Source organism: Phyllopteryx taeniolatus, chromosome 15 (assembly GCF_024500385.1).
Source record: "Phyllopteryx taeniolatus isolate TA_2022b chromosome 15, UOR_Ptae_1.2, whole genome shotgun sequence".
NCBI lineage: Eukaryota > Metazoa > Chordata > Actinopteri > Syngnathiformes > Syngnathidae > Phyllopteryx > Phyllopteryx taeniolatus.
In genome coordinates, this window is record NC_084516.1 from 5240901 (window position 1) to 5268161 (window position 27261).

The 27261-nt window shown below is 42.6% G+C and overlaps 1 protein-coding gene across 2 annotated transcripts in view; it reads left to right on the forward strand.

Annotated features, from left to right (window-relative positions):
• Positions 1 to 27176, forward strand: part of LOC133490155 (WD repeat-containing protein 70) — a 43279-nt gene extending 16103 nt beyond the window's left edge. For both annotated transcript variants that reach the window (XM_061799838.1, XM_061799839.1), the window contains 9 exons: positions 1474 to 1648; positions 11852 to 11951; positions 12089 to 12173; positions 12262 to 12400; positions 20244 to 20344; positions 20428 to 20507; positions 22320 to 22436; positions 24151 to 24313; positions 25938 to 27176. In XM_061799838.1, the coding sequence (XP_061655822.1) occupies positions 1474 to 1648; positions 11852 to 11951; positions 12089 to 12173; positions 12262 to 12400; positions 20244 to 20344; positions 20428 to 20507; positions 22320 to 22436; positions 24151 to 24313; positions 25938 to 26025 (1048 nt within the window). In that variant the 3' untranslated portion in view covers positions 26026 to 27176. The remainder of the gene's footprint in view (positions 1 to 1473; positions 1649 to 11851; positions 11952 to 12088; positions 12174 to 12261; positions 12401 to 20243; positions 20345 to 20427; positions 20508 to 22319; positions 22437 to 24150; positions 24314 to 25937) is intronic.
• The last annotated feature ends 85 nt before the right edge of the window (positions 27177 to 27261 follow it).

Consider the following 27261-nt stretch of genomic DNA (forward strand, 5'->3'; position numbering starts at 1 on the left):
TCACACATATGCACGGTGTAGCCATGTTAGCCTACAGTTTGTCCTAGGAAACCACATTTTGACCCAGAAACAAAGCCTTCTGTCTGTGGCAATCGGCGGCCATTTTGTAATGTACATTACCGCCACCCACGGGATCGGATTGGAACGTTTAGCACCCAGCGTGTCCACATTTTTTGGAATAGAACAGACATGTTTAGGATTATTCCGCCTTGGTGGAGGCCTGAGTGCTGTTCTAGTTTGGCTCGTTAACTCCTTTTGCTTTGTGTTGATTCAAACACCACGACAGATCAAAAAGAGTTTTCTTTGACCCTTGCCAGCTCTTACTCAAGCTGTAAGTCTTGAGCTGGCATTTGTGTCACATTGTTAGACTTTGTCCAAACACAGCTTTGAGAGTGCGCGCCAGCGACGTTGTAGGCAGCAGCAGAGGAGGAATTCTGTTAGTAGTAGCAGCCCCGACTGGATGTTTACACACCTTGGCTTGACCTCATGAACTAAAAGGTCTCGGTGTTCACTAGAGCACGCAGTGGGTCACAGACACATTTGGAGTCCTGTTTCGTGTTCAGTCTTTGAATAGTCAAAATGTAAACTTGCGAAATTGATGACATTACCTTGTCCCTTCGCCTTCACTGTAGCGTCTATTTATTAGAGAAGGAAACAACCAACCAACACCAACCATAACCCCAAACCCTAACTAATCCTAACCCTACCTCTTAACAACCCTCCAAATCCCCAAACCCGAAACCTTTACCCTAATCCCAATCCATAACCTGAATCCTAAATGTCCAAGTTGTTTTCTATGTGATCCTACTGACATGATCCAATCCTTGTACAGGTGTTGGGCTTTGGACTTAATGATTTTTTTCAGTATTGATTTTCTCAGAATGTTCCAAACTTCCTTTTTTATGCTGGTGTTCAAGCAGAATAATGCAAAGCCACAACAGAGGTTTGTGTGGATGGAGGGCTGAGTTGATGTCATGTACTCCTTCTACTAGTTGAGATTGAATCAACAGTACCTCTTCTGGTTGCAGCCAATGCTGCACTGTATTCTGCCTCAATTTCTTCCAAGTCGCGATGCATCAGCAATTCTCACAATCGTCAGAGTCCTTAGTGATCAGACATTTGCTAATAAATTTTGATGAACATGCCAATACATTGGTAAAGAAAATGGATGGATAGATGCCAATACATCGTAACACTAGAATCCGATGTCTTGCGTGTTCTGGTCAGGAGATGTAGGGGAGACAGGTTTCATGGAGGCTTCAGGCTCGTTAGCCTGATCTGCTGTTTGCTTCCCTACAACTTGCGAGATTTAGCTGCCTTAACCACATGTTCACGCGCACTGTATCTCTCTAGAGATCTGAGTTATTATTGTGTGTCTAATGAGCCAATATGTTTGGACGGATAACTTTTTTTTACGACTTAATTCATGCTGCTCTGTTGAAGATCAATGACGTTCCTGTTTCCCTTCTGCAGAACCGTGCGAACGTGGGACGTGACGTCGGAAAAGAAGCACAAGTCTGTGTTTAAGCCTCGCTCTTTCCAAGGGAAGAAGGTCACCCCCACATGCTGCACCTACAGCCGCGACGGGAAGCTCATAGTGGCCGGCTGCCAGGACGGAACCATCCAGATCTGGGACAGAAACCTCAGTGTGAGTCTTAAAACATATGAGTACGCCTCCATGTGCTTGTAAACATATACAAGGGGTCTTCGGTTATGCTAATGCAGTAGGTTAGCCTGAATTACAGTACATTTGTTAAAAAAAAATAAAAAATAAAAAATTTCTCTGTAGGATTTAAGTCTGGAGATGGACTTGGCCAAACAATGAACTGCAGTCCTTTTCCATTGTTTGCCTGTTTTGGAGCGTTTCACTTTTGAGTCTCCCATTAAGCAGATAAAATGCTGAGCTCTCATCCAAGTCTTCTCAAACATCATCTGGGATTCATAGAAAAAAAATGTGAGCCAGTTCATATAAGCAGATGTTCATTGTCAGCGTATGTCACCTGCTGGCGCTCCGAAAGGCAAAGCCAGAGGTCAAGCCCAGAGTCATTAGGATTAATCATTGTGGCACCGTGGAGGTCTGTACCAAATTTCATGACGCTCCCTCCTACAGTTGTTTATAGATATTTCATGTCTGGGCTGGACAGTGCTTTGCAGGGACCTCACTCACTACGCTGCTGTTTCTGCTATAAAAGTATATTTAAAAAAAACAAAAACAATAAAAGCAGTTATGTAAGTGGGCTACTTGACGTGCTTTTTCAGTGGAGATGCATGCAAGTCGATGAAAGGCCCAATTAGAATAACCCCATTTTACATTTTCCACTATTAGTACGCAATTAGCGATCACATTCCATTCCTTAAGAATGCTGAAGTCACTGGTTGATTTTGGCATCATTGGACCTTGGATTATTTCACATCCTTACAGCAGCCAAAACCTTCTAGGATGCATCCCCTCCAGTACATACCAGCAAGCTTTGAAATAAATTTCAAATTCAAATAAATATATACATTAGTATAAAAATGATCATCTTTAACATTACTTTTTATTTACAGGAAACTTGGCCGAGCAGTGGTACCTGGATTTATGAGTGCCCAAACTTTTTTTTGAGTTACGAGTCTTTCAGACCGAGTACCCGATACTTGATAATTATAATTACGTCTTGCAACTGTGATCAAAATGTGTTTTTTAATGTTTTTATTTTTTTATCAAATATTGTTAAACAACACCAAACATGAACGTTTCGTCAATCAAAAATAATACTCTTTAGAGCAACGTGTCATTACTGACATTTTGACAGCCAACGGCATGTTGTTTAAACGCATTCCCATACTAATGTTAATTTCCCTAGTAATCCATTTTGTAAAACTGCACAAAAAAAACAAAAACATTCATTTTTACATACAAGATGTGCCTGGCGTACCTCATACAGCTGTTACATGACTGCAATCGCTGAGGGCTGCACTGAGCTGTAAACCAGCATTCAGCACTACAAAACGGGTTATTTTTCACCAAAAGAAAAAACAAAATACAGCAAAACTGATGCACAGATGCATGGAGTTACCTGCAGCAGTTTCAGATGCACAACACAGTTTGTGGAAAAAGTGTATTTCCCTCTGCAAAATGTCAATAAAAAGGCAACACAGATTGCAGTCCATTCATGAAACCTGTCATGCACACATTACACGATAAAATACAAGACATTAACTATTCCGGATCATCAAAGAAATGCGACTCACCATGCACGGCATACATGTCAGGCTGTTTATATGGTATCGGTGCGTAGTATCAGTGAATTTTCACGAGTACCAATACCTTACAGATGCACAGTTTCGGTATTGGTGCATCCCCAGTCAAAGCACAATAGATTCTTATGAACTGCATGATTTTAACAAATCTGTGTGAGTGTATTTGCATCACATTCCTTGAGATGATGAGAACATTTCCTATTTCCTTTTGCCTTTTCTTAAACTTCACGTTCACAGGCCCTCGTGCGGATAAGGTTGACCGCTTCTGTTATTTCATACAAGAACGGTGACGTTTAAGATGTCGCTAGCGAGTCGGAACGGCTTGATTAGAGCGAGGGGCTAATCCAGATTAGTTGAATGGGAAGTAGGCTACACCATAATTACTCCTTCGACAGTCAACTTTTTAATCAGATGACAACATAAACAATGTGCAGTCTTTTTAGTCAGGAGTGGCTGTGCTTTCCTTAGTCACCATTGTGAAGGCGTCTCTCCTCATTCCACTCCCGGATTACTTGTAGCAGCGCACTCTTGAGAGATTATATTAAAGCTCTCAAAATTTACGACATCTCCTTGTCCAAGTTAAATATTTACCGTGCGTCCCATAGCAGCTCACAATAGTCATGTCTTTTTCCTGACCATTGGAGCCTGCCCCTGTCTGAATGGCTCAAGAATTTTCGCCGATGCCCTCTGCCCTAATCAGGAACCTGACTTGAATTCACCCACGCGCCTAAAAAGGAGTCGATCTTGTTCTTTCATTTGCCGCTGCCCTCCACCTTGTCTGTCTGTCTCCTGTATTACTCATGGTCAGACTATGCAGGGCAGATCAATCACAATCAATCACATCCACCACCTTGATGCGGAGCTGCCCTATTGGGGGTGACGTGGGTTTGAGTAATCCGACTATAGCAAGTTGAGTAGGTCCTCCTGGTGAACTCCCACAGCAAGTAATTGCTCGCCATCAATCGGGTTGGCCTGAATCAGAGGAAAAAAGGCTTCTTGATACGTGGTGCATGGAGGGTCAGGCCTTGGTTCCAAAACATTACCCCAGAGATTGGTGGAATGTTACAGTATGAGGTCATTGACAGCCTTAGATATTTCCACATGCTACAAAGGAGCACGCCAAAAGAGCTGGTTTGGATGGCACAATGGTGAAATCTATTGTTTTTACAGGGAGATTTTCTTTTTTAATTGCTTGTACAATAATCCCCCACGTATTCGCGGTTCACTATTCACATATTTAGCTTTTTTTTTTTTTTTCTCGTTTAGCCTGGGTTGTTAGCAGAAGACGTTATGGGGAGTCTTCGCCGCCTATGCATTTACATGCGCACTTGCAGTGCATTCTTTTTACCCGCTCACCCATCAAGTTATGAAATTAAATAACCAAGTAAATCTTTTTTGCGCTGCCTATTTCCCAAAATGTGTCTGTGAATAAGCCATTCAGAATTTTGCCAATTATCTCTTCAAAATTTGGCTAATTTACATAATAACAAAGAACTGGACGAAGATCCGCCACTTACAACTTTGATGGCCAGACTACACTGACTAAAACACAATCATGTCAAAGACTAAAGGTAAGATGAGCTGCATTGCATTGCGTTTTATTGGCTGCACAGATTAGCATCAGTGGATAAGTGCCACATAATCCGATGTTTGCTCAAATTGTCGACATGAGGATCGGCGGGTTTGTGTTTGGCGATGTTTCCACCCACTAATTTAAAAGTGCAATTTAGCGGTGTGGTGATGAAGTGCTGCCTCCAAGAGTGAAAATACAATCCCCGCTTTTACTGTCTTTATCAGGGCTTGTGTGCGCTCCACTGTTTTCATTCATTTTTTTATTGTATTTTGGGGGGGGGGGTGGGAACTTGGGGGTCAACAAGTAGCCACCCTTTATCCCCATCATGGTAACGCAAGTCTTACTCTCTGTTGGCCCTGCAGTAGAAGGGGCGTGATAAGCAGTAAACAGGCTAGAAAAATAGCCCTTCTTGTAATTGTGTTTTTGAGGAAGGCATGTCACTAAACACCTGGACCTGTTTTAAAAATGTCTCCTTTAAATTGGCCAGTGGTTGGTAAGAAGACAACGCTCCCCACAGGAGTTTGAAAAGTTATTTTTCAATTCGCAGCTCCTAAGTGTTAGGTCCATAAAAGAGGAGGCTACGGGAGCACCATCGTCCCTCCGATGTCTGCTGAAAATGGTTATAAAAAGATGAAGAAAATGATGACTGACTAAAGACCGCTTGATCATAAACATCTGTTACAAGTTTCAAAATGGTTGGATCATCTTTTTTTTCCATTTTTCTGGAAGCTAATAAAACAGTAGTCGTGCTTGTGGCAGTTGCCGTCGTCTACCAATGAACGTGCAGATTTCCTCTTTGGCTTGGAAAGTACCCTACCCCTGGAAAGAACCAAGATTTTTCTGGTTGGAAGGGGCCTTGTGTTTTGCCCCGCAAAGGATTCGTCAAGAATTCTTATTCGCTGAATGTGTTACCCATGAATAACTTAAAGCGAACACTCCGTCAGATTATGTGGGCAGTGTGATACTTCAACAGACACTAATACAGTAACATGTATGCTGCCTCACTATCACCACTTGTTCACTTCCATGAATGACCCGAGCAGCTGTCCCGGGCCGCGGTTTGGCCACTTGATCCCCACAAAGTAACAAAGGTCAGAGTGAGATGTCATTACTGGCTGCACAGTGGCCGTCGTTGAATGCTTCTTAGGTGTGTGCTTGTAAAGGTTTTGATGTGGTGGCGGGGGGGGGGGGGGGGGGGGCGTATTCATATAATGATACTCGGATGACTTAGCGAGGACAGTTGGCCCCCGCGGTCGCCTAGTATCACTGGTGAAACCCGACGCACTGTTCCCTCTGCGATTTATCAGCTCTCACAGGCCAACGTGTTTAGATTTCGATCGGACGTCTGTGGATGTCGGCCGTGCACAGAGGTGGCAAAAGTGCTCACACTCTTCTACGTCCACTTTTTACTTTTGGAGTTACAAGCTGTAAAATTAGACATATGAGCCGGATAGTGACGTGGAAAAAAAATGGAGCGGTTAAGGTATGAGTTTAATGTAATGATAATAACACGACTGTACCTAATGTATTGTCGTTGTTGTCTTTGTTTTTCTTCTTCCAATCGGCAGTTGACAAAGCAGCTTAATGGCACGTTACTGCTGCCAACTGATATTTTCATTCCACTGCAAGGAAACCAATGTGAATTGATGGTGACTGGATGCTGTGAAGTGTGCTGCTGCTAAATTTGTACCAAAATTTGAGAAATTTTGCTCAAATCTCATGACAAAAAATTGGTGAAGTGACCGCTCGTATCTTGACAAAACTTGTCGGTCAAGTCCCTCGTGTCTCAAGGTACCACTGTACTTTAATACCATGCGGGAAAGGAGAGCCACAGTCACCAATGCACTTTCAGCAGTTTATGGAGTGGGACAAACAGTCAAACATACAAATAGAAAATGAAAACACTTGCAAGGAGCTGCAGTAGGCCACAACTCACACCCAGGCGCTCACACACAGTCTAACCGGTATTTTATTTCATTTATTTTTTTACATTGCCATCACGATTGACAAAAGTAACAAGTCTAATTTGACAAAATAAGGTAAATGAGTCAAATTAAAAAGTTGTCAGAAAAAAAGGTACTTAAATACAGTGACGAAGTATTTGTACTTTGTTACTTCCCATTACTGTCTGAGCACAACTTTCTATGTATAGCATGTCAATGACACAATGGTTTGTCCGAGACTACGGCGGGCAAGAGAGAAAAGGGCACGGTTCGCAGAGGTTGTCACACGGTGCCGAACGGCGTACACGGGGTTCCGGTTTCATGACCCGACTATGTAGCTTATCACAGGAAGCGAACGCCCCGGCATTCAGCGACGCCGGCCAACATCGGGCTAGTAAATAAACACTCAGCCTTCTCACAACAACAGTATATGGGCTAGAAATAGCCAGAGAAGGGTGTATGTAACTGCCCATCAATGGCACCACCTCAGATTGACAGCCATTATTACGCTGTTTGACGTAAACAGATGTACAGGAAACACTGTTCTAGTGGCGCAAAATGCACACGGACGTTAGTGTAACCTTGCATGAGACTACCACATAAAAAGAGGCGTAAACGCAACGGGTGCTAACCGCAGATGGTATTCATTTTAGCAAGAAAGCCATCAAAAAAAAAAAAAAGGATCATGAAGATGGGTCAAACAGGTTCTCATAACTTACTGGTTAATCATAAAAAGAAATATGCCTGTGGAGAACATGATCTTTTTTGTTTTATTTTATACATAAATAATAAAGCATTTGGACAGTTACATAAAATATCACTGCTTGGCTGTGTATCTATGGCGAAACATCTCCGTATGCTTGATGTGTGCTGCATTCTATCGAGTGAAATAAGTATTGGATTCCCTCCAACTCAGCCCATGGTGCCTATGTGGCACAATGCTGTTCACAATCAACCAATTACCAGTACTACTGATCTAACTGCTCATGTGCACTGTAGAAAGCACACCCGTTGCTACTTACTATTCACGTATCTTACGTAATTTACTATGACCATCATATTCACTCGGTCTGGAGCTCCATGCAGGAACTTGCCTCGTGGAGGGAGAATGATCTTGAGTTCCTGAGAAAGTTAAGGGAGCAGCTTTACAGTACTCTGCAGGAACCTGTTAATCATCCGAAGGCAACTGGGACCTCAGTCACCAAGAAAACTGTTGCGCTGCAACTGCCCACCTTAAGTTTGCCGGTAAACATCAAAACGGACTAAGAGATGTAGGAGAAAGTTCTGTGGTCAGATGAAACCAAAGTTCAGGTATTTGGCATCAACTTAAATCAAAACGGTATATTTTGGGGTACAGGGCGACTGGTACTGTCAAATCTTGAATGAAAACCTCCTTGCCTCAACAAGAACTCTGACAATGGTTCGTAGATTGGTCTTCCGGCATGACAATGGCTCAAAACATCCTGCCAAGGCAACAGAAGTGGCTCAAGAAGAATCATAGTAAGGCCACGGAGGGGCCTAAAAACCTGTGGAGTGGGCTCAAGCTTGGAGTCTCCAAGCGGCAGCCAAGTAACTTAACTCGAAGAGAGTTTGGTGACCAACAAGAAACATGTCTCGGTGCTTGTTTTGTGCCCCTTCACTGGTATCCTGTTACAACAGGTCCATTACTTTCTCCCTCCTGCTGAGCCGTTTGCATTGTTGCAGCTTTTTTCCCTGGGTTTTTTTTTTTTTTTTTTTTAATTGAGTGGAGATTAGCTTTTGGACTTTCGCCGCTTGCCTACAATGTTACAACCTTGAGGAGCTTCGTTACAACCGCGATGAGCTTCGCCTCAACGTGGAGCTGGCCGACGTCCATTCGGCGAAGAATGCAACCAGGAGGAGACACGGAGAGGGACGAGAGCCCGCGCTAAACTGAAGTGAAGCTCGAGAGAGGACTATATAGGACAGTAGAATTTGAACTGTTCCTTCTGTATGCGTGTTACTCACCAACTGAGGAACTATTGGCTGTTAGAAAACTGCGTTTACATTCAAACTCAGTTTGTAGCAAATCGTGAGTGACGCCATGCACGCTCTGATTGCGCGATAACATTTTCAGCATCCCGACCATAGACATCAATGATCCCACCGCCCTCATAAAGGCTGTTGAAGGTGTCAGTCTTGCTCCTCTCGGTCTTCTACTCACAGCGTCACGCAACATGTGCAACAAGAGCGACTACAACAGCACACACAAAATGCAAATTTATAGGGCGCTCATGCATTTTTATTAGAAAATAATGGTTAGCTATTATTCTATTATTACTGTTGTTTTAATCACCGTCTTTTGTTTTATGTGCAGAACTTTGTTCCAGCTGCAGTTGTTAGTGCTCTAGAAATGAAGTTGAGTTGATTACATTTGCAGCGCAGACACGGGCCTTAATATGAGAAAATGTTTCATTATGTTAAACTGATGCCTCGGCTTTTATTCCAGGCTATGCAAAAAAAAAAAAGAAGAAAGGCAGTAGATAATGTGTGCTAAAAAATGAAAGTCAAATGAGTTTGAGTCTGTGGTAATACGAGTAAAATGATGACGGAGAAAATAAAATCCTCCCTGGAGAGATGAGACAATGTGTCCAAGGCCAAGCCTCTAAAAAGTGGAATCCTGCTTATCTACAGTTCAAGGTGACACGGTCATCTATTTTGTCTCTGTTAATAACTTCACTCCATTTACTTTTAAAGTCAGATATGACCTCAATTCCCACTAGTATCCTGAGGGCACAACACTCTTTCACCCACACTCTCCACACCAGCGTTTCATTATACTTCTCTATCTTATCTGTAGTGGGCACTCGGCGCACTTAAAATTCCTTATCCGTATGTCCGAGACAAAAAAAGCCCGTATTGCTCCATTCTCTTTTCACTGGTTTATTTGCATTGCGTTTAGGATTAATGAAATTGTAGCGGTATAAACCGAGGTTATGTTTGTTTGGGCGTTAGCAAGCCTACTTCCCCAGTCTATTGCGTCACAGGCGTCTTTTAATGATCGATCGCTGTTATCTGCCACGGACGGATGGATACAAGTAAGTCACAGGCAGCATCCTCTTGAGAACTTAGACGAGATGCAACCAATTGTTGTAGTTATTTTTAATCTTAAATTGTGTCTATGTGTTAAAAAGAGGGCCTATTTATGTTTGTTTTGGGTTATTTCCAGTCTTGATCTGCAGACCTTGGCACATACGCACAATGTCTTAGTTATAGAAGTAAAGAGGGTGTTATTCAAGATGCAGGTCTGCAGAGGTAAGTGAGGCAGACACGATTCATTAGGATCAATTAGTATGAGTCATCGAATGGTGTGCTTGTAGTGCATTTTCCACTTTGTTTCCTAAAGATCCCTTTAAGTACATCCAGTGTAGAATTGCAACCATGGAGTGTCACCCAGACATTAGCCAATAACAATGAACAAGGAGTATACCTGAGCAAAATGGCTACAGTTCAAATGAATCCCCAGGTTGATCGTACAAGTGCTTCAATAGGACATCCAAGCTTTGCTGCTTCCGCAAGGATGCGAACATGGTCCCCTTGAACAATGTTTGCGCTGAGTAGTGGTACAGTTCATCCCTTGGCTTTAAATTCCATGCCCCCTGCCGCTGTCCCATTAGGATTATTTTGGAATTCCAAATGAAGAGGTGCTTTAAGGCCTTGAGGACAACAGACAACTATTTTCTTTCATCTTTCTTTAACTCGTTCACTGCCGTGGGCGTTTATTTTCGTCAACTGGATTCCGAATGTTTACTCCCACCTAGGAATATTTTCAAAAGATAGGCATAGAGGAGTGTCTCGCCAAGCTCGTCTGTGAAATTCAAGCTTCTACATAACTGTACTGACAAACATACGACAGTAGATAGCTTTTGAATTGCGGTCAAGACAACGTTTCAGTAAAAGGGGTGAATCTCGCCATGTCAATTATGAGCGAGAGAAAGGCCGATACGTTGAAAGCAGGACAAGTTTCGGCACCTCACACTCGAACAGAGTGTAGTATGGTATAAACAGAGTACAGTATGTGTCGCGGTTGGTCGTAGAAAGTGTGTGTCATGAGAAAAGACAATGCAGTTCATGTAATGAATGGCGGACGGACTTGGGGAAAAAAAAACCCGCCGACGTTCAACTTGAGTCTTAAGGTGAGTCAGCGTTGCAACGTTTCATACTTGTACATTTTTGTAAATCAATTAATTTGCCTTTTCTCAGTTTTGCTTTTGTTGTTTTATAGTTTGAGGTGTCACAAAGGCAAAAAAAAAAAAAACAAAAAAAATATATATTAGCATCAAAGTCACTATTCTGCTTGATGTTTCTTTTCACAAAAATCAGCATTTTTGCTGAAACAACCCATTTTCTACGACTGGAATGAAGAATGGAAAAAATGTTTCTACAGTCTTTTTTTTCTGGTGAAAGAAAAGAGTCTACTCTTTCTTTTGGTAGGTTTGGTGCTTATATTGTGGCAGAACTGATATTGTGTGGGTCTTGCTCTAAACTGGGGAAAATTAAGCTAAAAATTGGAAAAATCTCTTTTTCAAGACGGACCTGGCCAAGAGTGCAACATTTCAACAGCTAGGTTACATGACAGATGTCAACAGAAGAGTACTGAGTGGAATGATGGAGTCTATGACCATAACCTTGCACATGTTGTAGCTGGTACAATATGCATGAATATCCAATGATTTCAAGTACATTCCGCTCAAAGAAATATTGAAATGATTTATTTTTCATAAAGCCTGAAAACATTTGCAGTACCATGGTGCTCTAGCGGTTAGCACATCTACTTCAAGGTCCTGAAATGAGGACTCCAGGTTGCTCCCATATAAATGATATTTGAGGTCTCTAAATTGTCCATACAGTATGGCGTGATAGCTGGTGATAACTAATGATAACTATGAGACAAGAGAATATTGATGGTCATGACTGTTATAAGCAACAGGAAAACCAGAGAGAGAGTAAATGTTGCATGGGACCAAAAGAAAACAATATGCAAATTTGGTGATCAACACCAGGAAATGCTCCCCAACAAATGTACTTATTCTGCTCTATTTGTTAATTGCATGTATTTTTATGATTATTGTAGGTGCACACCAAGTTCCACTGTCGGCAAGCTCACACTCCAGGATCCGACATCTCCCGCCTTTCCTTTTCCTACGACGGCACCATCCTTGCTTCACGTGGAGGTGAGAAGTTTATTTTTTTTTTTTTTTTTGTCTCATGCTTAAACTAAAATTTTAAACTTACTTTTCTTCCTGGTAGACTCAAAGTTCTGCAAAAATAATAGCATTTCTTGTTGTTAACCTGTTGTGCTCCCTTCTAGGTGATGACACACTGAAGATTTGGGATATACGCAACTTCAAGAAGCCCTTAAACATGGCCAATGGACTGACTAACTACTTTGCTATGTGAGTCATCTCAATTGCAAATCCATGTGTAGACTTTAATAGCGCTGTAACAAAACAATTTCATGCGTTTATTTACCACTCTGAGCAGGACCGACTGCTGTTTTAGCCCAGACGACCAGCTCGTCGTAACGGGGACCTCTGTGAAAAAAGACGAGGGGAATGGGAAGCTGGTCTTCTTTGACCGATCCACCTTTCAGCGGGTGTACGAGATAGAAGTCACTAATGCGGTAAGAGCTGCTCATTTCTGTCGTTTTAACTGGTTTCTTTTTAACTACATCGAAATGGATGTTAAAAAGTCAAATGAAGCCCAATAAAAACGATTTAATTCACTAAAAAACTCCCAATTCAGAGCTGTCTTACCAAAATATATGTTTCCAGTTTTGAAGTTAAAGTAATACTGGATAATACTGGATGGAGCATTGCCAGATAATCAAGTCACGTAATGGATAAAAGCTTAAACTAATAAAAAAAAGAAAAAAGTTCAATTTGATAATACGCAAACCCGTTCCACTTGATAATACCTGTTAACATTAATATAATACAGTGGATCCCCGCTATTCACGGGTGATCGGGACCGGGTCGGACCGCGAGTAGTGAAAATATGAGGATAATTGACACCCATTATAATCGTATTGTGGGAGGGGGTATTTATTTTTTTTATTTTTTTAAACCCCAAAATTCTTGAATAAGCTGGGATTAACCACCAATAAGCGTTTTCAGGGTCGGATCCCGAAAAAAGAAAAATCAATAAATACAAATTTGAAAAAGCATTGCAGCTGGGTGAATCCGCGGGTGCCGAACCGCGAGAATGCGGTGTTATACTGTATACTGTATTGTATGTCACTAATAGCAGGGCTCCATAAATGATTGTTCCTCATCCAAAACTCATCAATAATCTTACATGCGTATTGCTTGTATTGTAACTTGTACTGCTCCTGGATGAGGAGTCAATTTTAATTTGATTAAAATAGTCATTTGAATGACCCCGTAATTCGATTTAAATGTAAAAGAAAAAGAAATAAGTACAAATCATTTTATTTAAATTTTACAAAATGATACAAAACTTTTTTTTTTCTTTTTAAAATCAACCCTGCTATTATGTATAGAACTTAAAAAAAAACTGCTATTCCATCTCATCTTTCATCTCTTAAAATTCAGTTTGCATTTTAGAAGCCTCTATTATACGTTGTCATGGACGGTAAGTCACTGTAATTCAAAACAGTTGACCGTAAGTCACTCTAAAGATTTACCACGCGGAACGAGTATTTCATCTCTCTGTCTGAGATGAAAGATTGACGGCAGCATGCAATGTTATTCACACATGGACTCTCGACTGGGTGTGGGGAAAGTTTTTACAGAGGCTGTCTCGTCAAAGCTGGAGAAAGTCGAGTAATCGGATCGTCTTGGATTGGATCCGGCCTGACGCACGCCCTTCCCACAAAGCCTTTGCAAGAAAGGCTTATTGACACTTTTTTTATTCGGGTTATAACTTTGGATGTTAAAATTGAATTATGTCGAGACACCATCAGCACGTTCTAGTCGCCATCAAAAAAAACAAACAACTCCTCCTCTTTTGTGGTCAATCGTAGCTGGTAACTGTAGTCAAAGTACTAACTCATAAGCATCTGTTGACATCAGACATTGGGTGAACTTGTGAGCACAAAAATGAAAAGGGACATTCTATATATAGCGCTTGTCCTCATTCAGGTTAGCGTTAGTCTTGGACGGGGCGAGTGGCCACACCGCAAGTATGACCAGACCCCCGCCCGTTCATGGTGTGCTGTCTCCAAGAGCACGGTCCGAGGGCGCAGCTCTTCGGGGAGCTGTCAATCAGTCATGGCAACGGAGGCACTTTGTGTCGTGGTGGCTGTCCTGTGCTCAGAAAGGGCAAAAAAAAAAGGACTAACGGTTTGAAAACACTGAACTAGAAAACAAACTACTGTTCAATTACAACCAAGCTGAGTGTTGCTTAGGTGACCCTTGTATAGTATAGGATCTCTCAGGATGGCGCAGGTGATCTCAACGTTTGGGCCAGTAAGTAAAAGGTATACGCCATTCGTTACATGCCGCCGTTCTGAAGTTTCTCCTCCTGTCAAATGAGTCACAACAGCGGAGCAAGTCAAAACACAAGAGCCTAAAAAGAGTTCACACTTTAGCCACGGAGGAAGCCCATCCAAGAACAGCTCGGCCAATGTAGCAGCAGGAGACTTGTCCAGATATCCAGAAAGTCGTGTTTATAGCTCGTTTATTCCTGAAAATGACATCACATCAGGGAGGGAGAAGCGTCTTCAGTAGCTACCTTTTTTTGTCCCAGCCCATTAAAATACCGATGAAATAAATGAATGCCACAACAGCCTTTTACCGCCTGGCGCCAAACGCTGGATGAAAAAGTCACACTGCATGAACGGGCCTGGAAAAGCCACAGCTGTGTTTCTTGTTTAGTGCCCACTGAGTGGATCCAAATGTGCGTCTGACAGTTTGGAAGTCGCACAAGCCAAAGCTCGGCAACCTCCAGGGGGACCGGCGCTGACTCTGACTCGGCATCAACTGACTTCCTGTCATGTGAGATTACATGAATGAAGGAGAAAGTGTCATTCCCAAAATCCTGCAAGGTGACAGAAATAATCAAGAAATGAGCTGAGGACTTGAAAACTGGGTCCTAGGTTTTGTGAGCCATATTAGGAATGACCGAGTTATCCGATTGGGCACTTGAGAAATTTCTGGTTCCAATTTCCGAGTCGGAATTTATAAAGTTTGCGTCATGTAAAGCCGGAGTTGTGTGCTCCCAGCACTTCTCAGCCCTAAGACAAAACATGGAATTATACAGGTCGTGCTTTTCATGAGAATCAGATAACCTGCACGCACATACCAATTACCGCACCAAATTTCAACATTTTCATTTCTTCTGATCAAAGTCAGCCAAGGCCTGATTATGTCTCTGAAGTCTATCCTAAGCAATTATCCCGCCGTGTGATAAGCGTATTTTTTTTATTTGTTGTTTTCCCCCCCCCCCCCCCTCCCTGATCTGCTCGGAAAATGGTTAGGGCTGAGACACACATGACTAATCGGTCCGAGTTTTAGCATTTTTCCTCCTTTCGATGAAAGTCAGCAAAGGCTGCTGGTCTCAGACTGTTGAGTTTAACACTCCTTCCTCGTTATCGTAATTTTTTTTTCCTTTTCAGTGGGACCTGAAGATTCATTTGTAGGTTCCAGCGGCTTCTGTTAAAATAATCTGAGTCAGGAGGCTTGATGTATGTATCTCTGTAAGCTCCCGTCCTCGGGAGGATCCCGGGACGAAGCTCTGATGTTGTGTGGACTGTGTGTGAGTTACAAGTGATTGGTTGCCCTCTGCTTTTCACTTCCTCTGCCCGTCTGGACTGCACTGCACTTAAAATCTCAGGCCATAGGAGATGCTGATGGCTGGTGTAAACATAGTAAATAGTTCATTCATCAAGTTCACCGAGTGCACTCCTGCCGCAGCAACCCCCCCCCCTCAAAACAAAACGAAACCTCAAACTGGTTTGACAAAACCCGGCAGAGCTACTAATAATATTTGGCTTATTGTTCCAGTGACGACCAGTGAGTTGGAAGGAAATTACAAAATACATTTAACACGACAGGTCTAAAAAGTCAAGTCGGCATGCCAGAAACAAAAAGTGAGACAGTAAATGCACTCAAGTGAGATTACGGTAATGGGGCCTGTGTTATAAACAAGCGCTTCACCCTTTCTACTGTACACAAAAGAGCTGATCCTGTGTGGCAGCTCACTGTTAAATAAGCAAACTGCACCTGCCTACAGGCTACACTGTGTTTGTGCCAATGTGTCGGCTCTTCAGTGCATATAAAAAGTCTACACACCCCTGTTCAAATGCCAGATGATAGTGAAATTGAAAAAAAAAGCAAAAAAAGATACCAAGGCTCGAATTAAGTCGTCTCGCATCGCTATTGGCGAGTCGAAATTTTCGTTTTGCGCCTCATAAAACACATTGAAAAAAAAGCCCAACTGCGAATCACAGATTGTTCGCTGTGCTCGACGGACGCGAAAACACGATTCCGTCGTCACCGAAAAGGCTGAAGTGACGTGAAGCTTGGCTGCTGGCGCGGGAAGGCAAAGCTGAATTGATATGAAAAATGCAAGAGCAAAAGACGAAAAATGGTGAAAGCCGAAAACGCCGAGTATGAAGGCTGAACACGCTGTAAATAGGCTTTCATATATGTCAGGTGATAAATTGTTTATCCTCGTCATACGAAGACTCAATAAAATAGCGAAGTGAAGATAGCGTCCACGTCATCAGCGACTAGTCGACTCGACTTTCATCACATACATATATGTGACTTGAGATTTGGTTATTCCCAATGTAACACAACGCCATCTGTCGACTCTGATTGACCTTTGGGATTAGATTTGTGCTTCGGAACCAATCGTTCATGTTGGGTTGGTACACAATCAAGTTGTCCTCATAATCCAGTCACCTAAAGCCCAACTTTCAGGTGGATTTCAATTCAGTCGTCGTTAAAAACAAAAACAAAAAAAAAAACATAAAAAGGTTTTAAAGGCAACATGCATTTGTTCCACGAAATTTGAATTGTTTGGCACAGCTTGTTGTCAAAATACACCAAGGATGAAGAATTGGATCACAAGAGTCACCCTCTTTTTCTAGCTATGCAAATGAGCCACTGCTTACCCTGACCTCCTCTACTGCGGGGCCAACAGCTCTGACCGCTAGAGGCGGAGTAACTTCTTGAGCCCTGTGTCTAATACAGCAAAGCGCGCGCTAGCCCCCAAAAGTTGAAGCATGGATTGTATTTTCACTGGTGGAGGCAGCACTTCATTTCCAAGTCTCCAGATTGTAGCGGGTCCTCGCTTTACAATAATTTCGATTTATGGCGTTCACAATTTTCCATAGGTGTAAATGTCAGTCTGAAAGGTTGTGTATCTTTGTTTCCCGGCCATTGTCCTGGGACAGGTCCAGGGTGTACCCCGTTTCTCTCGCCAAATGTCCAAGACTAAATTGTTCATAGCTCTTCCTCTGATTGTCAATGTCTTTTTGTCTATACAGTGCTCCCTCGCTGTATTGTGGTTCACCTATAGCGTATTCAGTCCATTGCAGATTTACTTATTTTATTTTTTTCCATTTTCATATCGTACATAGTTTGCCATATCGCAGAATTTTGTATGTATGCTGTAATGGTTTTTTTGTGGTAAAATAGATGCTTCCTAGCATAAAACATTAAAACTGCCCCAAAAAAATAAATAGTTAAAACACATATTACAAGGAATAAAATGTACATCGTGCTAGTGTGCATTATTGTATTTTTAAGAGTTTAAAAGGTGTTTAAGAGTATAGAAAGTGTTTGAGTATGGCAGAGATTAATAGGAAAGAGGAGGGTTAGTAAGAGTGTGGGGAGGTTCATAGAGCTTTAAAATATGTATAAATCATAAATATATCTTGTCGCTACTTTGCAGATTTCACCTGTTGTGGGGGTGTTACAGACGTTAACCCCCGCGATAAACGAGGGATGACTTTGTATCAAGCTAAATTTAGTCTAAAATCAAGTTTTTTTTTTTAATGAAATACGACTATGTGTTAATTATGCAGAGAAAATCGAATTAGAAGTTGTTTTCCTTCAAGATTATTATTATTTTCTTCTGCTTGCGTCACATCCTGACAGTTAACTCATTCAGTGCCAGCCTTCCCAGTTAACATGGATATTTGACTTCTAAAGCCGTCAATGGCAGTGAATGTGTTAAAGAGCGCGCATGGACCAGATTAACCCTTCATCTCTACGCTTGAGCTGCACTCATCCACTCATTTATATATATAAAAAAATGTGAGCAAATGTACTTTGGAATTTTGTGGACACCTTCTGAGTGAAGTATAGCAACAGTAGTGCTTTAATAAATGAATTTGCGTGTGTTATGTTTACGTCGGCTAGCGCTGTTTGGATTATAGCAGGACTGGGCAAAAACTTCATATCGTTTAACAGAGTCAGGGGATTGTCTGACTTTGAGTGCCGTTCTAGTTGAACATGACGACAACTTTCATATATAATATTAATATTTAATAGAGGTTTGTAAAAATTTCGTAATCTGTGATATACTGGTTACCATGAATGAGTGTGCGTGTAAGGTTGACACTCCTTCCGCTGGTGTCCTGGTGGGAAGATGAACAGCTGGACGCTAAGCAGCTTTCCACCCGCACCGAATCTGGCCTAGCCACCCCCCATCCTGCACACGACCGTCCGTCCCAGACCACCGACCCACCCCCCACCGCTGGCCTCTGTTTGTACGCGTAAAGCACTTTGTCTTGCGCACCTACAAATCTCAGTGGGTCGTCACAGATGTTGATGGGGTGCAAAGAAATGAATGCTTATATCCGATTGCATTTTTGGGGTGAAGGCATAGCTAGCCACCTTGCTTCACTCTATGGCAGTGGTCTCATTTTTGTCGCGGGCCATATTGTAGTTACGGTTTCCCTCAGAGGGGTGTTATGACTGTGAAACCATAAAAATCTTTAATCGCTGCCTCATATTTACACACGAAATTTCTGAACTAGTTTTGGAATCAGAAATCAAGGGTAATGGGTTTTTCAACTATTGTTCATGTTTGGTAACACAAAAATGCTTGCAGTATCTCAACATTATCATTTATGATATATGACTATTTGAAATTTCGGTGCAGATTTTAATAAGAAGCATGGAAGTTGACGCACATGATTTGCCTTCGCGAGCCACATAAAATCAAGTGGCGGGCCGGATCTGGCCCTGGGCCTTGAGTTTGACACCTGTGCTCTATAGTGGTAAAAATGGGCTAAATTATTATAACTACAGTAAGTAACTCACAATTGCACCGCACAACAACTTTTGACGGGACTCCTGGCTCAGCAGGAGTGCGTCACCACGTACAGTTTTAGCCAGGTCCAAAAATTCAGGAAAAGTGGGAAAAAACAAACAAAAAAAAAAACTGTTTAACGCGAAAGTTCCGCAACTGAGCACTACATAGTTCTTCGTCTTTGGACGTTTTCAGCAATTTTCCTATTATGTATAATGTACAAACAAAACTCTGAATTCATTTTACAGGGTTTTAAATGTTCTATACACCGTAAATGTAGCATATTTAGCGCTACATCATATTTAATTCATCTGCACCCCTAATGTACGCTCACGAAAAAATAAATATTAGACCACCCTTGTTTCTTCAGTTTATTGTTCATATTGAATGCCTGGTACAACTAAAGGTACATTTGTTTGGACAAACATAATGATGACGACAAAAACAGCTCATAAGAGTTTAATTGAAGAGGTATGATATCCAGCCATTTTCCATGGTATTATGGAACCAGCTATATTTTGTTGTGTTCATTGTATTCTTCAGGTAATATACCTTTCGTGATACCAGGCAATAAAATGAACAAGAAATCGAAGAAGCAATTGATGATGATAAGATTTTTTTCTGTGACTCTAGCTCTAGACTCTACATCATATCTAATGTACAGTGGACACCTACATACTTCAGCACTCACGAATTCACAGTTTTTTGTTTTTTTTTTCAAATTTTTGTTTTTTTCCCTTTTTGTTTTTTCTGTTTTGGGGGGAACCACCCGCGAAAATTGGTGATTTATCCCGGCTTATTCAACATTTCCGGCTAAGGAATTTTGCCTATTTACACTATACTAATGTTCAATTGTAGAACATGTACAGTAGCTGTTCGCCACTGTTCAGCCACTGTGCGTGTAGCCTCACACACACATTACACACACACCTTCACCACAGGATAAATGTGGTCACATTTGCCTATTGGCACTTGGCCATCTGTCACACGCACGCACAAGCACAGGCGGAGGGATCCGGCCCCCTCATCAGCAACCACCAAATATAGTCAAGCAGCGCAGCACTCTGGGGCTCGTTCGTCCCCACTCGTAGCACCAAAAACGCCAAGCTGCTCTCGCACACAATGACACACGTGAAAGTTATGACGACAGCGCACGCACACGTGGACAACGGAGCGGTGCACCGTGCAGCAAACAATGAGGCGGTCATTCTCTCTGTGTGCCTGTTTTGTCATGGCAGAGTGTGGTGCGCTGCCTGTGGCACCCCAAGCTCAACCAGATCATGGTGGGAACCGGAAACGGGCTGGCCAAGGTCTACTACGATCCCGTCAAGAGCCACAGGTATTTTCGCACAAACACACACCCGTTATAACTTCTAATGAGTCCATACTTTCCTGCATGATTGACATCTATCGTCCATCCAGGGGGGCTAAGCTGTGCGTGGTGAAGAGTAAGATCAAAGAGAAGCACGCCGAGGCGTTAACCCAGGAGTACGTCATCACACGTAAGTTCAAGCAGTTTTTTTTTTTTATCCGACAAAAAATCCTGCAATGCCACGTTTTTGTGATATCGACAAAATGAGACCATGATTGATCATTTCAACACAATTTCCACGATTAATTTGACCTACTACCTGAACAACTCAATTGTTTTTTTATTTTTTAAACTGAAATGATGTGGTTGCACAAGTGTGCACACCCTCTTATAACTGAGATGTGGCTGTGTTCAGAATTATCCAATCGCATTCCAACTTAGGTTGAATGGAAGTCAGCACACACCTGCCACCATTTAAAGTATCTCTGATTAACCCCAAATAAAGCACAGCTGTTCTAGTAAGTTCTTCCTGGCTTTTTTGCTTTCGAGCAGAAACCTGAAGGTTTTGCGCTAACACTGACTGCTCTTTTGAACTCGATGCTGCCACCTCCTTGGGGATCTTCTCATGTCAAGCAGTGTCGTGTTTGCACCGAACATAGCTTTTGGAATTATGGCCAAAAAGTTCGACCTTGGTTTGGTCAGGCCCATAACAAGTGTGTGAGGTATTAAACTTCACATCCCTGTCCTAGATTTACACGATCCCCTTTCACACAGCCGCCATCCCAACTCTGCTGTGCCTCTGAAAATACGTCACAATCAAATAATGAATTTGAATGATGTATGAAGCACTTGTTGGACTGACACAATTGCTGTCAATGCAACAGGATATGAGAAGTGAGTGTCATGTTTTAAATTTCACAAACCTGGTCCCGACATTGCGTAATACCCTGTTCCGGCGCCGATACTACCTCCAAAGTTGACCTTAAAAGACTGAGCCCGCGACCAGGAGGAAGCCACGCGGCGTCCACGGCCTTCCATTAGCTGATGGAGCGTCCAGTCACGCATGAGTAGCTGGCCATGTTACCGCCACGTGTCCCCTTAACACCCCATCACGCCAAGGACAAACGCCTCTCCTGCCGACTCTGGCGTGATCGGCCGCTAGTCATCACACAACCCCCCTTCCTCGCCGCCACCCCTACCTGTCATGTCGCTGTCACACCAGGTTGTCAGGACAATTTGGACAGTATTATCTCTTTTGTCTGGGTCGTGGGAGCGCGGCGTGAAGCGGAGCCCCGAGTGACGCACTCGATGCCCCGCCGCTGGAAAATTAGAGGGCCCATTGAGGAGGAAAGCGGGGGAATCTGTTAACGTTAACCTTTTTGCTTAATGTGGCGTGGCGAAGAATTAACGGCGACGGAAAATCACTTCATCTGATCCTCCGGACACACTCACCCACAACTCGTTCATTTACTCACGCACACTCGCACACTTGTGGCGTTAAGTGCTGCAGAGGCTTTTATTGTGATAACGCTCACTAAGGTGTGAAAGGAGAACCTAAACATAGCGTTATGTTACCCCCTCAAAACCCAAACATTAAAACTAAGCACAATTCATAAAAAAAAATGAAAGGATGAATGAAGGAACTTTTTCAAGTGTTCTAAAGGGGACATATTTTGGAAGATTGACTTTTTAAGGGTTTGTATACAAATGTAGTGGTACCTTGACTTCCGTCGCTTGGCCGATTTCATTTTATCTTTGTGTTGCGAGCCAACGTTTTTGTACAACCCAGTGCTGTTTTTCTTTATTAAAACACATAAATGTTTTTATTTTTTTTTCCAAGGCTTGAACGATTAATGGCATTTGAATCAGTTTCAGTGAGGAAAAACTGAGAAACTAGTAAATGTCCCGCCATGATTTATGGTCCCCCAATGTGAAACGAGCCGCCCTGTTGAAGTTAAAGTGAAGCTTTGTTAATGTCACCACTTTGTCGTCCCCTTTGAAGCTCATGCCTTGCCCATGTTCAGAGAGGCCCGGCAGAGGAGCACTCGCAAGCAGCTGGAGAAGGACCGACTGGACCCCAAGAAGTCCCACAAACCCGAGCCTCCCGTGTCTGGACCAGGTGAGGCCACTTTGTTTCTTTGTGTTGTTTACAGAAGTGGCAAAAGTACTTACACTCTCTACCTAAGTATAAGTACAAATATGTGTGTAAAATAAGAAAAAAATAAATAAAAATGCTCACAAAATAGTTCCTCCTTTATTAACTTGCATAGTGCTCATACTGAGAAGAAAAAAAATCCCAGGACATGCTATCAAAACGTGTTGTTGTGAACCGACTAACACATTTTTTTTATTGAGCTAATGATAACAAATGGAAAAATACACCTTGCCTGTATGTCTTTTTTCAGATTAGACAGAATTTTTGAAAGCCAGAAGCTAAAGAAAAATCTACTACAGCACAGTAACAAAGTATTTAACAAAGTATTGGATACTTGCCACCGCAGATTGTGGATGTGTTGTGAGTGTGCTACAGGCGTCCAACCGGCCTTGTGAGCGCCAAGGCAACTTTGTCAACTTCCAGCTGGCTCGTCAGCGCAGTGTTTTGTTTCACACTCGCACCCGTCTCCTGATGTTTCCACAGTGAACTGCGGCGTTGCAAAGCGATATTTCAAGCATGCAGGACCAACACATGCTATCCAAATGCTTGTAACTATGGCGAAGCTTCAACAAAATATTCTTTCATTTTTTTTTTTTTTTTTTTTTTTTTTTTTTTTTAAACAGAAGTGGTGAATCTTTTTACATCCGTGACCAGTTCAGGCGTACACTGTTGCGTGTGGTATTGCACAATGCACATGCCCACACTGGCCAGCATGATTGTTGGGTTTGTACTTCTGAGGCCCTTTCACGCCGCACTTAGCACAGCGTAGCGCGCCGTCTACAAACACGTTTTGTGTTTGTGCTTCCGTGGCAAAAGGGCGCCGTGCTGTGTAGCGCCGCTCTCTGTGACGACATCTCTGCGCATCCATTAGGAGATGGTGGTGGAGTTATTTCAGATTGAAAATAGCATGGAGGAGAAACTGGAGTAATCAATTGTTATTACCGTCTTCCATTGTGCTGCTCACGCACAAGCCTGAATTCCCCCTGATCCTACTGTGCCATAAGAATTGGATGAACTCAGACCCTTCTTTTAGCTGCTGCTTTTCTCCTCCTTATTATGAGCAAAGCTAGAGCTTACCATAGAAACAGTGAAAAATACATATTGCCGAACTGCAGCCTACTTTATGTCCAAACCAGCGGGAAAAGGCAGCAGGCTACTTGCTAGCGGTCGCTTGGCAACCAGCGCCAAAAATGGGCAAACTTGTCCCATGCGGCTGTCGTCCCTGCGCCGTCCTGCGCCCTACCCCCGTGGTGCATACCGCCCAAACTGAGTACTGTGTGCCAGCGTCGATAGACTTCACGCTTGTTTGGATGCAACTCACAAGTGAGATTTGCATTGAAGGACTACAATATGACTAGAAGAGCCTTGTCACAAGTACTGTAAGTAGGTTGGTGTTGAGTATGTAATTAAATACGTAAGGTCGTGAATAAGTATTAATAACTACGCATGTGGAAAACTTACATCTGCATAGTTCAATAAGTGTTCTACGTATCTAAGTAAGTACTAAGTATAGCAGTATGGTCCAGTAAGCACTGTAGGTAGTGTAGTCCAGTCGAGTAATTTTTTTGGTCTGCGTCTATGACTTTGTCCTCTCAATTAAACGCACGACTGACACGAAAAAGTCATGTGACTCGAGTCCGCTGCTGTTTGGTGACGCGCCACGTGTCTTTCGGTTCAGGTCGAGGCGGCAGAGTGGCGGCACACGGCGGCACCCTGTCGTCGTTCATCGTGAAGAACATCGCCCTGGATAAAACGGACGACAGCAACGCTCGGGAGGCCATCTTGCGTCATGCCAAGGAAGCGTCGGAGAACCCGTACTGGGTGGCCCCAGCCTACAAGAAGTAAGACGATCCAGAGGAGCGCCGTGGCGACGTGACGGCCCGGGTTTCCTTCGCACCTGCGTGACTTGTAAATGTTTAAAGAGCCGCGCTAGTCGTGCCGGGTCCTCATTCAAACGTGATGGACAGCTTGAGATGGTTGGAACAGGAAGGGCAGCGTTTAGATGGCTATCACACACCAGGGGTGGAACAAAGCTGCCAGGTCGCACGTCCTCGTGTTTGCACACCCGAGCAGAAACAGGTGAGCTTGGAGCGAGCTGTAGAAACATTCCGAGGTGTGTCAAAACATGTGGCATTGGATCCATCTAATATAAAATCAGTCATTTAAGACATTTTAAATACAAGTGGCAGGAGTTGAATGGAGTGAGGTTCCTCAGCTGCAACTTCAGTCCATCTTCATAACCTTCTCAACAAGGCTACAGATGCTTTTTGTAATGCTTGGCTAGCCCATTTGAATGTTTTTTTTTTTTGTAGCGATGTTGTTTTTTTAAAGGTAGCTTTAAATATTGCACTCATTGATTTACCTTCAACAGACTGGTGGAAAGTGTATGTAGTGAGGTTCCCTAGCCTGGCAAAGTTAGCGCAGCAATACGTCGGCCACTTTTCTATCTTCATGTTCGGGTTTTTCATCAATAATCATTAAGTTGGAGTTATTTTTTTTTGTATGTATTTGAATGTGAAAACGTTTAGCTCTGAGCCTCGGGTGTTGCTCTCTCTCCGTTTGGCTCCAATCTACTCGTTAAGCAAATTGAAGAGTTTATTCTTGAACATGCTTATTTGAGTAATTTCTGCCATAAACAATGTTCGAAGTAAATGCAGTGAGGTTCCCCAGCCTAACAAAGTCAGTGCATTAATACGTCTGCACTTTGTTTATGTTGGGATTTCTCATGACAAATCATTAGTTTGTAGAGCTACTTTTTTTTTTTTAAATTGTTGGCTTGCGGTGGCACGGTGACCGACTGGTGAGAGCGTCTACCTCTCAATCCCTGGCCCCACCTGTGTGGAGTTTGCATGTTCTCCCTGTGCCTGCGTGGGTTTTCTCTGGGCACTCCGGTTTCCTCCCACATCCCAAAAACATGCGTGCTAGGTTAATTGACGACTCTAAATTGCCCATAGGTGTGAATGTGAGTGCGAATGGTTGTTTGTTTGTATGTGCCCTGCGATTGGCTGGCAACCAGTTCAGGGCCCGATGATAGCTGGGATAGGCTCCAGCACTCCCGCAACCCTCGTGAGGATAAGCGGCTCAGAACACGGATGGATAGATGTTGGCTTGTGTCATTTGAATGTGAAGAGAGTACCTCTGAACCTCAGGTTGTACTGCCTTTTTTCCCACTTTAAATATACTTTTTTTAGGCTTCGAGTTGGAATATAATGTATTCTTGAACATGCTTTATTTAGTCCTTCCTACCATCAGAAGTGCAAAAAGTGAATGGAGTGAGGTTCCGCAGCCTGGAAAAGTTAGCGCTGCAATTTGTTTGCTACGTTGGTATTTCTCATCAAGGATCATTAGGCTGGGATTGCTTAATTTTCGATATTTGTGAAGAGGTTTAGCTCTGAGCCTCATGTCAGGCCTCGCAAATGTCTCCATCCTTAACACGTGATTTCTTTTGGTGGTGTTGTCCTGTAGGACGCAGCCCAATCCTGTGTTTGCAGAGGACTCCGAGGAGGACGAGGAAGCTGACAAGGAACCGGAGTGGAAGAAGCGTAAGATCTGAAGCCTCAGACGTCAGAACTTCTTCTTATATTCAGACTCTTAAGCGGACTCAAGGTTTCTTACATACAACACCCGCTCATGCGCCGCACAGAGTTACTTTCTCGGGTAAACTTTGTTTGTCTTTTTTGTGCAAACGTGATCTCAGTGTAAGGAAGATGCAAGTTTATGGTCCCCAAAACCAAACTCTCATTTTTGTCCATTTTGTCACCATTCACCATTTTTTCCTCCATCCTTTAGATTTTAAATAAACAGATCAGGCAGATGTCAAATAACCTATAAATGACTTTATCCTACTGAACTACATAAATCAGTGCAGATTTATAGTGGAGTCTTCTGATTCCACCATATGCACTTCTAGTTAAAGCTGGCGTCACAAAATCATTTACAAGCTAATTTTTTCCCGTCTATTAAATTGTGCACCACAAGCTTGTATATGTTCTGCAATGTATTCACCAACAAAGTCAAGTATGATTGGTCACTTTTTATTCGCCTATCTTACTGCAACCTGGTCCTCTGAAAACGGTGTTACTTTAGGAACTGTATACTTATACAGTACTCATTTCACTGTGGATAATGACACAGTCTTACAAGGACATTTCTACATTTTTTTTATACTTGCGTATAATTGTCTGAACAGATGAATGTGGCACCTTCAGGCATCTGGAAAATTGCACCCAAGGATGAAACACCTTTGTGCAAGTCCACATTTATCTTCCTGACATCTTGGCTGATTTCTTTTGACTTTCCCAGGAGAGCTAGCTGCGCACGTAGCTAGCATGTGTTCTTGAACAAACCTCTGATATTAGCATTGATTTGCAACCCTGTTACTTTAATTAGAATGATACTAAAATTAAATTAGTATTCAATTACAATTTTGCTTTGTTTAATTGTAATGGATTTATTCAGCAATATTTTTAAAATACTGTATGTTTTTCAGCGGTATGAGTATCTGTGCAGCCAAATTTAAACCATTTTCAAAGATGAACTCTGGCTGTAACAGTTATTTGAACCTGTTTGTTCAATAATGTGAAGCTATACGTTATTTTATACGCTATACGTTAAGTTTAGAGTTTTAAGCTGCAACTTCCCATCGGTTGTGTACTGTACATGATTGTTTTTACGCCATAGAAACAAAAGTCTTGAGCCCCCTGACTCACGATTGTGTTTACTGTACGACCCTGGCGGGCGGGCGGGCTGATGTCCAGGAATGCGGCCCAGGAAGGGTGGGGGTGGGGGC